The sequence below is a fragment of the Gasterosteus aculeatus genome, chromosome 1 (genome assembly GCF_964276395.1).
Source record: "Gasterosteus aculeatus chromosome 1, fGasAcu3.hap1.1, whole genome shotgun sequence".
NCBI lineage: Eukaryota > Metazoa > Chordata > Actinopteri > Perciformes > Gasterosteidae > Gasterosteus > Gasterosteus aculeatus.
The window spans coordinates 28794777-28806102 of NC_135688.1; the positions used below are offsets into that span (position 1 = coordinate 28794777).

At 47.0% G+C, this 11326-nt stretch overlaps 2 protein-coding genes across 2 annotated transcripts; both read right to left on the reverse strand.

Annotated features, from left to right (window-relative positions):
* Positions 1–368: 368 nt before the first annotated feature.
* Positions 369–3808, reverse strand: LOC120824037 (2-oxoglutarate receptor 1). The gene is made up of 2 exons (XM_078102027.1): positions 3672–3808; positions 369–2361 (listed from the first exon to the last, which is right to left on the reverse strand). Exon 2 carries the CDS (start codon positions 2357–2359, stop codon positions 1385–1387), a length of 975 nt encoding a protein of 324 aa, XP_077958153.1. The 5' UTR covers positions 2360–2361; positions 3672–3808; the 3' UTR covers positions 369–1384.
* Positions 3809–4912: 1104 nt separating this feature from the next.
* LOC120824029 (kelch-like protein 41b) lies at positions 4913–11099 on the reverse strand. Its single transcript, XM_040184585.2, has 6 exons — positions 8021–11099; positions 7614–7771; positions 7191–7298; positions 5833–6018; positions 5457–5603; positions 4913–5382 (listed from the first exon to the last, which is right to left on the reverse strand). Exons 1-6 carry the CDS (start codon positions 9125–9127, stop codon positions 5271–5273), a joined length of 1818 nt encoding a protein of 605 aa, XP_040040519.2. The 5' UTR covers positions 9128–11099; the 3' UTR covers positions 4913–5270.
* Positions 11100–11326: the final 227 nt, after the last annotated feature.

Consider the following 11326-nt stretch of genomic DNA (forward strand, 5'->3'; position numbering starts at 1 on the left):
CCACCATTAGGGCATTGATCACGGGGCTCTTCGCTTCCAAATTGATCATCTCAAGTTCAATTGTCCATGACTCGGGCGAAAATAGATGAAACCGATTGGCTTTCTGGAAGCTACACAATAATCAGACCATCAGAACAATAAGCGTTCTGTGAGCCCCCCCCCACACCCGACGTTTGTGTTGCTCTTGAGGAGGAGTGTGAGGATGAGGAGATCAGTCAGGAGGGAAGGGCTGCGTCCACGGACCAAAATAGCCCCCCATCCCCAGCTGCAGCCTGTGCTCCGCTCGCACAGCGCGCATCAGAGAAAGATCAGAGTTACATGAGGCCGCCAAAGCGACGCAGAGGAGCGACACGCGCCTCAAATGTTACATCGATTCCACCTTTTTTATTGCACTTTTTATCGGCGCACCGACGGTTTTTTCCAAATTGAACCATAAATCCAGGGGGGCCACATCTGGCCTCGGGATGGAGTTCTTCTTCGCAGGTGAGAGACAAACAGGTTAACTGCTTCCTCTGCGTGCGGATGGCGGCCCTCTGTTGACAGTGAGGATTTGTTCCGGCAGGTTTGCTCTCAGTTACGCCCCCCCATCCTCCCCCCTCCTTGGGGGAGAGTAGTTGGCAGAGGAGAGTCTCCTCACAGATCAGCAGCGGCGGAAAACTGTGAACTGCGGTTTTGTCGCGCCGTTGGGGAGACGAGCCCTGATGCACAAAAGCTCTCCCGCAAGTTCATCCAGTTTTATTCCTCTTTTCTAATTTAGAGAACTTCTAAGCTTCACTTGTAAACTTTATTCTAAGAAATTCTGAGTTTCTTCATTGAATATTACCCCCCAATTTTTTTTTTTACCTACAATGGCTGTAATATGGCAACGGAAGTTCCATTTGTCAATTATCAATACAATTCGGTCGCAAATACAGAGGAAACATAAACTGTTACTGATACTTTATATGAAACTAAATACGGTTGAGGTAACACTTTACAAAACAGTCCATTTACCTACATATCTCCTTTATACTATCTCAGCACATTTCTAATGCAGTAAAAACAGGTGGTGTAGTAAAACCATAGTAAAGCACAAAGCGGGTGTAATATGATCTAAAACCTTATAAGCTTATTTTCTCTTTCAATTACACTGACTAAACATCTGAAAAGCGTCCTGCCAGCCGGTGGGACTACAAATGGAAACCTTCTAGACTCAGCAGACAAAACATCCATCACATTGTGAGTCGTATAAATTATTCTTTGTCTTTGACAATTTTAGAAAGGCAACTTTAACCGGGAGTCACTTCTATTTACATATGATACGCACGTAGAGCCATTTATCGTCCCTGGAAAGTACGAAGGGATGAAACCACAGCGACCACCGACATCGCGGCCAGGCGGCGGGTCAGGCGGCGGGCGCGTCGCTGCGTCGTGCCCTGTCGATGACGGCCACTTGGATCAGCACCTTGGCCTTGGTGACGCCATAGTCCCAGTAAAAGGTCCTGAGGAAGGCCTTTCTGAACTGATCACCCGAGAGCGTGTACATCGCCAGGTTAAAAAACGTGTTGAGTGCCGCCAGAGGGCGGGAGACAATGTACGCCGCACGCACCGCGCAATCGCCGTCCCCCGCGCCGTGCCGAGTTTCGATCCACCACACGCGCAAGACGTGGTACGGGAGGAAGCACACCACGAACACCACCAGGATCAGCACGGTCACGCGGCGGGCCCGCGCCCGGGTCGGGCTGCTGGTGTAGGGCCCCTTCGCCAACGCTCTCACGATGCCGATGTAGCACAGGAACACCACCACCAGGGGGAGCAAGAAGCCGAAGGCGGTGAGCAGCCGGCTGTACCAGCACACGTCGCCCACGGGCTTAGTGCTCGCAAAGTCCAAGCAGAGGGTCTCGTTGTCGGGCCGGTACAGCGATATCACCGAAAACATGGGCCCGATTTCGGCGGCGGCGAGGAACCAGACAGCTGCGCACGCGACCACGCCCCAAATCTTCCGCTGCACCCGCGCCACCCTCAGGGGCTTGGCCACTATAACGTAGCGGAAGAGCGCGTGGCACGTCAGGAAGAGGACGCTCCCGTACAGGTTCAGGTGGAAGCCGGAGCGAACGAAGCGGCACATGAAGTCACCGAGCGGCCAGTTCCCGGTGCTGTAGTAGTGGACCAGGAAGGGCATGCTGAGCACGTAGAGGAGGTCGGTCAGCGCCAGGTTGACCATGATGATGCTGCTGCTCCGCCAGGGGCGCAGCTTGGTCACGTAAATGGCGATGGAGGTCACGTTGCCCACCAGGCCCACAATGAAGATGGCGGCGTAGGAGATGGGCAGGTAGTAGCGAGTCAGTTGGTCCACAACGGAGCAATTGGTGGTTTCCATGGCTGTTGAGTATGCAAAGCAAAATGACAAAATCACATGTACAGGTTTAAGCTTGGAGTGATACCTCCATGTCTCTTTCTGGGCTTTTCTTTAGAAGTGAAATATATATTTTTTTAGGCTGCTGCCAAAAGGATTTAAACCATAGACAAATAAAATGAGCAACAATGTCTTCCCAAAAGTGAAGCCAAAACATCTTGATCCCGCTCCTTGTTAGCGGATGGACCGTGAACAGAACTTAAAAACATTTACCAAAATTTACTAAAGAGGACTTTCTGTCATTTTGAGTACTTTTGTCAAATCTGACCAATCGATTAGGTGCTCAGTTGTTTTATTAATTATTTGAAGCTGAAAAAGGGGTGTGGCGTCAGACCACCGTGGCCGTTCATCAACAGAGAGACATTGTGGTTCATTCTTGTGTTTGTTAGCTATCGCATCACCGTACAAAAGTTGATATAGGGAACTTATTAGCAGGAATGTGGAGTCGTGTATTCCGATATTTACTCTCCTTTTAGTTCTGTTTTGATCTCTGAGAACTGATCCACGGCCTGTTGCAATTAGACATCTGGTTCCTGGAGTTTTTTCATTAGAAGAAGTTTGAAGCTGGAGGGAAACTGCAACAATGATTTTATTTAAATTTTCTGTGGATTTATATCTTTGTGTGACACTTTCCACATAATCTAAAGGAATCATTACATAAATAAGAATTGGTGCAGCTTTAATGTCGTATATAATATACTGAACAAATATAAAATTCATTCTTTTTCGTAAAGGATATTTTGAGCAAGACAATAACTCAATTTCTGTGATTTTCTTTGAAATGAATATACATATAATTTTGTTTGTGGAGGGCAGAATGGACTACGGGTAAATCATCATTTCCTTTCCCTGCGGCAATTGGCAATTACTGCTGGAGGAAGGGAGGCGAGCAGAATGGGAAAGAAACAAACATTCAACTCAGTGGGAACGAAGCAAACACAGACCTATTTCACCTCAACAAACAGTCTGGTTTCGCCCCCCCAAAAAATAATAATAATGGACAAGACGGCGCCTATGGCATCCCGGCTCCATGGCAGCTTCCTGCAATGCCGTCAGTGCAATCTGCTCTCATTATAGACGTGAGATGTGCGAGGTGTCGTTTGCACGTTGCATGTGGAGTCAGATTTGAGAAGGCAGAGACTTGTCCTCATTAAAATGAGCATATATTAGTGGGGAAACACAACACTTTATCCAAGAGCTCATTTCAGGAAAATTAAAGAGAAAGGCTGAGAAATACAAGTGTATAGTTTGAAAAAAAAGGTATTTTTCCACTTACTTGGAGGTACAGTGTCCTTATCACTCGCAGCCCTCAGCCGCTCTTATCGCTGTTTTCACAACGATGCCTCCTCAACGCCTCCCCCCTCTCTCCCTTGTCTCCCCCTTCCAGTCATCCACACCCAGGCGGGGGAAATCCAGCATAGTTTAATCCGAAAGCTCACTGTTGTGCGCTTCACTTTCAGCCGTGTGCACCGTCGCTTCCTCGTGTCATGCTTGAGTTGATAAAGCTCAAGGTCCGTTTTATCAGGTTTCAGGTGATTTTACCGGGAAAAACAAGAGGAAGGCTGATCTTTTGCTCAACAATGTGAACTCAGGAGTTCCTAGTGAGGCTAAATTTAGACCAGACGCAGACAGTGGTTTCTGATTAAAGGACTAAAGCAATGATCTAACGTGGTAGGAATTTATTGTATTTCTTTATAAACCATTAACTTTGGAAGCCCTGAAACAGCGTGATTAAACAAAAACTATAGATCACAAGTTGATTATGCCGTTCTCCCAAAAAAGGCCGTTATCTCTGTCATTTCGAGATAACAGCATCTGTAATTTGTCATCAATAGAAAACACAACAGCGTGTCCCTCTTTTGTTTGGGATGTTGGAGTCACAGCGTTTCACAGCGAATGCGTTCAAGCACTGATGGAGCTGATGGAGCTGATGGAGCCCAGGAAAATAGTGGGATTACATCTGGTTTTCAATATAAGATCTTAACGCGCAAAATGCATCTATGTAAATGATACTAAAAGGATCAGTGCTTCTCTCAGTTCCATCAGCCGTCCCATTAAAACTACCGTCTCCTTTCTCAACCATATTTACATACTTGCATTACAAAACCCCAGTTATTCATTTCAAGTGTTAATGACTTAAATGTGGTGTAAACTCCTCCATCTCCACGAGGCATCATCCTGTTGGTATAACAGCACGTAATGTCCGGACTCAGTGTGATTGTATTGAACCGCGTTAACGTACCTCAACTCTTCCAGGTCACGTTTTGTCGTTTCCATGTCTTGAACCTGACGCGCTGTCGCCTAAAGGTCATGGTCGACATCGTTGGCTGAGTTAGAAGATCATTATATTGCTTATAAATGTAAATACTTACCTGCTGTTAACCCAGCTCCACTTCCTCTTCTACCTGAAAGTACAGAGGAGCCTGCAAATATATCTACATATCTGTTCTGCCTCCGACGTGTTGATAGTCTCTGTAATGTCGCTTTTCTGTAGATCGCAAGTCAGAAACAGTAAAAGAAAGTTTACAAATGTTTATTTTACAAAAGAAAAAAGGACTAGAAATGGTGTAAACAGCTTTATAGATCTAAATTGTGTTTTTTTTCCTTTAATACTGTGGGGAAGGTGCAGTCTTTGAAGCAGCAGCAGAAGCGAGTGTTTATAGTACACATAGAAATCATCTGAGTTCAGGGAGAAATTAATGTCAAAGATCAACTCGACACATTGAAATCTGAGTGCCGAGGACGAGACGCCTCGGAGGCAGCTCGCCGGGGGATGAGGTGGGTGTGAGGAGGTGTCGTAGGAGAGGCTGGGGGAGGCTGGGGGAGGGCGGAGGAGGGCGGAGGGGTAAGACAGAAAGAAAGAAGCTAGCTCAGTCTACAGTTTGGGCATCCTGGCAGCGTTGAGGCGCATGGACACACAGGAGGAGCCGGCGGCGTAACGCATCTCCCTCAGCATCCCGCCCCACTGCTTCTTATCCTCCTCGTACCTGGTGGGACCGGGAGGAGAGTCAGCCAACGCGCGCGTGCCCGAAAGCGCCTTCGAGCGGGTGAGAAGACTTACTGCCAGACGTCGGTGACCTCGGTGGGGGCCACCTCGTCGCTCTCCGTCTGGACCATGGCGAAGCCGCCCACCGCGTACAGCGAGCCGCCGTTGCTCAGCAGGTTGACGGAGCTCCTCTCTTGGGGAAACTCTGTGAAGGGCTCCCACCTGAGGGGAAGATCACTTTGGTTTGTATTTTCTGTACCTCCTGTTGTTTGTTAACCACTAGTTCAAAAAAGCAAATACTGTATCTGTATACAAAAATGAATTTGAAACTAAATTAGTTTAAAAAAAAACTGGTTATCTTGATAACCACAATTAATATATTATTAAAATATTTAAAAAATCGTTTGCATAAACTCTTCATACAGTTCCTGACGTGGAGGCGCAATCCTACTTGTTTGCTGCGAAGTCGTAGGCCTCACACGAGGCGGTGAGGCCCTCCTCGTTCACTCCACCAGCGACCAGGATTTTGCCGCCGTGGACGACGGCGCCGAACATGGCCCTGGCTGTCTTCATGGCCGCCATCTCCCTCCACTCGGACTGCTTGTGGTTGTATGCAAACACCTTGTTGAGGGCTTTGCTGTGGAGATTAATTATGTATATTGTGGGAGAAAAAGACCGTTGAGGCAAATAGTGGTTGAAGACAAAAGCGCATCAAACAATTGGAAATCATTTGGAATAAACTTCTTTGTTAATGTAATTAGCAAAGCGTTTGTTTTTCTCCCAAATGACGAAAGGCGGCATTCTGGTAAATTATGATGAGAACGTCTTCCCGTGTCTTAATCATTCTGGCTAATTTCACTAATGGACCGACAATGTGTCTCAGCATGAGGCCTTTATCAGAGTCACACAGCGTCCAATCAACCGCCTGAGAGAAAAGATCCACGGTCACAAATGAATAAGGAAAGAAAACATAATGATTACGAATAAATAATAATAATAATAAATAAATACATTAGAATAAAACAGATGAGCATTGAAGCTTTTCCTGGGCCGTGTTAATCAACAGTTTGACAGCTTATTTCAGAGGAATCATCTGCACACCACAGATGATGATAACACAATATAATTATGTGTAGAACACACACACACACACACACACACACACACATACACACACACACACACACACACACACATATATATATATATATAGTCCCATCTAAGGTTGAGATATCAAAACTCCACAGTCTCAATTTATGCTAACAAATATACTGGTGGTGGTTTGTGTTCTGTACGTTTCTTGGAGAGCGTCTATATTTAAATAATAGTACTTTTGTCAGTACTTGGTTTGTCTACAGATCAGCGTGTGACAATGTGCAGCTTCTGCACAAAACCCATTTCTCAGTCTGTTTTTAGTTTGTCGTGTATTTATATATGACCCTATTCTCACCTGTTTATGTTAACATGATGAATGTAGGTTATTATCATTAAGTGCTGTGTTAAATCCTAAGGTTTCAGAACTTGTGTTGTTCATGTATCACTGCAGCGTTCGCTGCCCGTGAAGATCACAACATATGTTCAGTATTCAGACTCTTTATCTTAACAGTGGAAACCAACAAAGGTTTCACGGGAGACCACAGCGTTCCATGTTAGACAGAGCAGGACTTTAGCAGTGTAATAATTGTCTCTGAAATATCGTGCAGCTCTGGAGTCCAGCAGAATGATAGACAGACACCAACAGCTGCTACTCACAGCGTAGGGTTACACACACACACACACACACACACACACACACACACATTTACTCACTTGTCATCCGTCTTTCCTCCGATGCAGTAGACCATTCCTTTGTGGGAGACGACGGCGTGGCCGTGGATCTTCAGAGGAAGCTTTTTGGTCTCACTCCATTTCATTTTTCTGAGTAATTGATATTTAAGAAATTATATACATATATAAACATGTGTTCAGGAAGAATTTTAAATATATATATATTTTTTTTTTGTAGAGCCAACTCTTCAACTCTTCTGACTTAAATAAAGGGACGAATCGTACCAATAAACCCAAGGAAACTATAGAATAAACCGCTTGAGGGTGAGATGACTTCATTAATACTTCACATGTTTAAAGGAAGGATTATTCTTTGTTCCCTGCAGTTAATTATCACCTCAGAATATCTGAGAAACAGGGTAATAAAGACAAAGGGAGGGAAACGAAGTGAACAATGCTGCTTACTCGACATCGTAGCACATCACAGTGTCCAGAGACTCGTTGGTCTGGAGGTCTTTTCCCGCCACGGCGAACAGCAGGTTGTCGCTCTCGCCGACGTTGAAGAGGCATCGGGGGGAGGGCATGGGCGGCAGGGCGGCCCATTCCGATGTGAGTGGATCCAACTGGGAAGAAAAGAACATCAAAACACTGGATTAGCGCCGTCTTTTTACCTCCTCCAAGACACCAAACATTGTTTTATCCATGAAAATATGTTTTCCTTTTACCAAAAACATTTGACGACTAGCAAGAGGAATAGGGCCTTTAACATGCGTCGTGTAAATATCTGCAAGAAGTGCATATATTTCCTAAAATATTAAACTATTTCTCCAACTATTTTTGGAACAAAGGGAGCCACATGAAGTGAAAGTTACCAGGAAGAAGTAACATTGCAGGGGTACGTCTTTGTTGTCCTCGTCCACAAACAGTCCTCCGATGACGTAGAGCTGGTTCTTCTGGGACGCCAGGCTGACGTGGTTCCGCGGCACCTGCTCCGACATGGCCGCCAGGAAGCACTCGTTCTCGCTGACGTCGTACGCCACCGCCGCCGTGTCGTTGATCATGACGATGAATTCCCGCGTGTACATGCCGTGTCTGCGGCTGTCATTCAGGAAGCCGGGGAACGGGCTTTCCTCCTCGCTTCCCTCCTCGCTCGCCCCTTCCTCCCCCTCCTCCTTCTTGGGCCTCTCTGGGAGCTTCCCCTTGAAGGCGTCCCTGATGACCTGGATCGTCTTCTGGAACTCCGGGTCGGCCTTGATGATCTCGTTTGTCTCCACTTTGTCTTTGAAGTACTTCTCCGGCAGCAGGCGGAAGCGCACGCAGTTGAGCGCGTCTTTCAGCACCTTGACGCGCTCCTTGTCGTGGCGGACCCAGGCCATCACGGCCTCGAACACCAGCTCCTCCTTCTCCACGTTCAGCGAGTCTCCGCCGATGACGGCAAAGAGCTCGTGGGGGGCGAGCTTGAGGAACTCCTCGTTTTGGTGGAGGAGTTCGAAGCGGTCGGCGATGTAGTTGCGCGCAGCCACGGCGAGCCTGGGGCAGCTGATCACCAGGCCCATCCGGAAGATGGCCATGCAGTTGCCCAAGGACAACTTCTTCTGGAGGTAGTTGACACACACCGTGAAGACCGAGGGGATCTGGAATCTGTTGGCCACGGCAATTATGTCCTGGACGTTGTCGTCGGTGAGGTCGATCTCGGCCGAGTAGAGGTACTGGACGATCATGTCCAGGACGGAGGGGTTGACATCCTCCAGGACCACCTCCTTGGTGTTCTCCACCTCCTTGCCGTCCTCGGTGAAGAAGATCTCCCTGAAGTAGGGGCTGCAGGCGGCCATGATCAGCCGGTGGCAAGGGAAGCTGCGGTCGCCCACTTTCAGCGTGCAGTCCACAAACTTGTTCTCATTCAGCAGCTCCTTCAGCCCGTCCTGAAGCAGGGTGCTCTGGAACAGGCGCAGCTCCTCCTTGATGGCGTTGGGGTCCATGGCGTCACGAGGGGGACACGGCGGGCGAACGGAAAGGGGGTTTGTGGAGAGAGCAAGGAGACGGGGCGGCCGCAGGTCTTTTTGGCAGTTGGTCCCGGCTGGAAAAGGCAGGGCACAGGAAAGGTTCTCAGAGTGAAGACCCAGCAATTTAATGCCGGCCCACTCTAAATATAGCCGCCCGTAGCCCCCTGCCGGCTGCGGCTCAGCTGGAATCCGGCTGGGCCAAATCGCGGCGCGGGCCTCGGCTCGAGCAGCTGCTGTCACAGACTGAAAGAAGCAACTGGCCGCTCAGGCCGGGGATATGCCGCCACCATTCAGCTCCCCAGGTGTCATGTGGCCGGCGAACGGCGGAGACAATGCTGTCAAAGCCCTCAAATAGCTTGTGGCCGAGCTCTACCTATGACAGGGAGAGATATTTAGAGCCGCCTCGGCTGTGCTCAAAAGGATGTGTCACATTTATTTATTTCCCATCGTATTAAAGCCAAATCAACTAGTGATTTACTCTATTTTTGTCTTTTTACTTCATGACTAATCAATAATTAAAATCCTAGGAAATGTAATCTAGGATGTTACATTTTCAACGTCTTTACTTGCTGTGCTTTTCTGGTGTAAATGTTATTATACGGCTGCAACCTCCAACACAGTCTTGTCTTTTGCGCAGCGTGGCATTATTTAAGTGAGACTGAACAGCACAAAATCATTGAGCTAAAAATGGAGCGGAAAAGTCGGGGAGCAGCAGCTGTGTGCAGAAACAGGTGAGGCCGCACACACGACCTGAGCACCAATCGGCATATAAGTGTCCGGCCGGTTGTGTGACTGTGTGAGAGTGTGTCGCTCTGCAGTTGAACCCTTTAAGACCCACCTCAATCAGTCCACGTCTCAAAGTGTTTACTCGCTGTCTTTCTTCTTAAAGATAAATGATGTCAGTGCCCAGTCACACATTACGAGTACAAAATGTACAAAAAATAAATAAAAAGACCAGAACTGATGTGTCTTAATCAATAAGATATTGTATTTGTTGAGTCGTATGTCTGTGGCCTGATAAAGTGTGAGGAGTGTGTAGTGAGGTAACATTTGTCCCGTGGGCAGCACTAAAGATAGATCAGACTACTCGTGGAGAAGCGTCTAACATGTCATTTAAGCAGAAAGGGAGAGCCCATTTCTGCCTAAAAAACCTCTCACGCGTCCCCGAAGCCGCAGAAGATGACAGAGAAACTACACAGTCAACTGGAAGAGGAGACTCTTCTGTGATTAAACACAACAATCATGGTCTCATTATTGACATTTACTACCAAAATTGCATTTCATGGTAGAAAAGGCCTCAAAACGCCCAAATGATCTGACATGGTGGACCTGTTTGGGACTCATCTAGACCTCTAACCACGGCACACAGACTGGATATCTGCCGTTAGCTTCGTGCACCTACATACATAGTTAGTTAGTTACGTGCTTTCCTACACCATGAAGCGCGTTAAAACGGACGCATTTAGTCGCCGGCTGTAGTTCGCTGGCTTCTTCCCCCGTGTTTCTCATGCTAACGTTACGCTGGAGGTCAAGTTGAGGGGGAATGACGGGACGCTGTGGAATTTGTGCCTAATGTGTTTTCATTGTTGTGGAATATTTAGGGGCTGTATGGAAATGATTGGGTTGGAGAGGACGGGTCAGATGTCTTACACAAGACCCTCCCAAGCCATATTTTCTTTGGACCCTCTATTGACAAACACCCTATCGCATCGATTCCTTAGATACTGAAAACACAAGCCTTTTACCATCAATGATTTAAGAGTAAACATGCAGAAGAAAATATCTCTTAAGCAAAAATAAATCATTTCTCATTCGCTCCAGCACAAGTGTGGGATTAGCATTCGCTACAATAAAAACCTAAATCGGGCTGGTAGAATTTAAGGAAATCAAATGATGGCCTCCATTTCCCCAAAACTCCAGCCAATCCAATCCAGCCGTCATGTCGCCCATGAACTGAAACGCATGCGCAGAACAAATTAAACAGATGAAAAACATTTTAAACCATAACACAACATGTTTCCTATTCCAAATGCATTAAAACAATCGGTAACATTTACTGCGGAACTTCACGATCACGATCTAGTTTTGCTTAATATAAAACTGTTATCATGCAAAATAAAAGAGAAACTGTAGGTGTGGATTTCATACAGTCCCTTAGCGTGAATGTGATGCTAT

Bases quoted from the DNA above. Each gene is read 5' to 3' on its own strand.
- LOC120824029 (XM_040184585.2), bottom strand. From the start codon at position 9,127: ATGGACCCCAACGCCATCAAGGAGGAGCTGCGCCTGTTCCAGAGCACC. The intron at 7,772-8,020 runs GTAACTTTCACT...TTTTCTTCCCAG, and splicing joins TGCAATGTTACTTCTTCCTG to TTGGATCCACTCACATCGGA. The intron at 7,299-7,613 runs GTAAGCAGCATT...TCAATTACTCAG, and splicing joins GTGATGTGCTACGATGTCGA to AAAAATGAAATGGAGTGAGA.
- LOC120824037 (XM_078102027.1), bottom strand. From the start codon at position 2,359: ATGGAAACCACCAATTGCTCCGTTGTGGACCAACTGACTCGCTACTAC.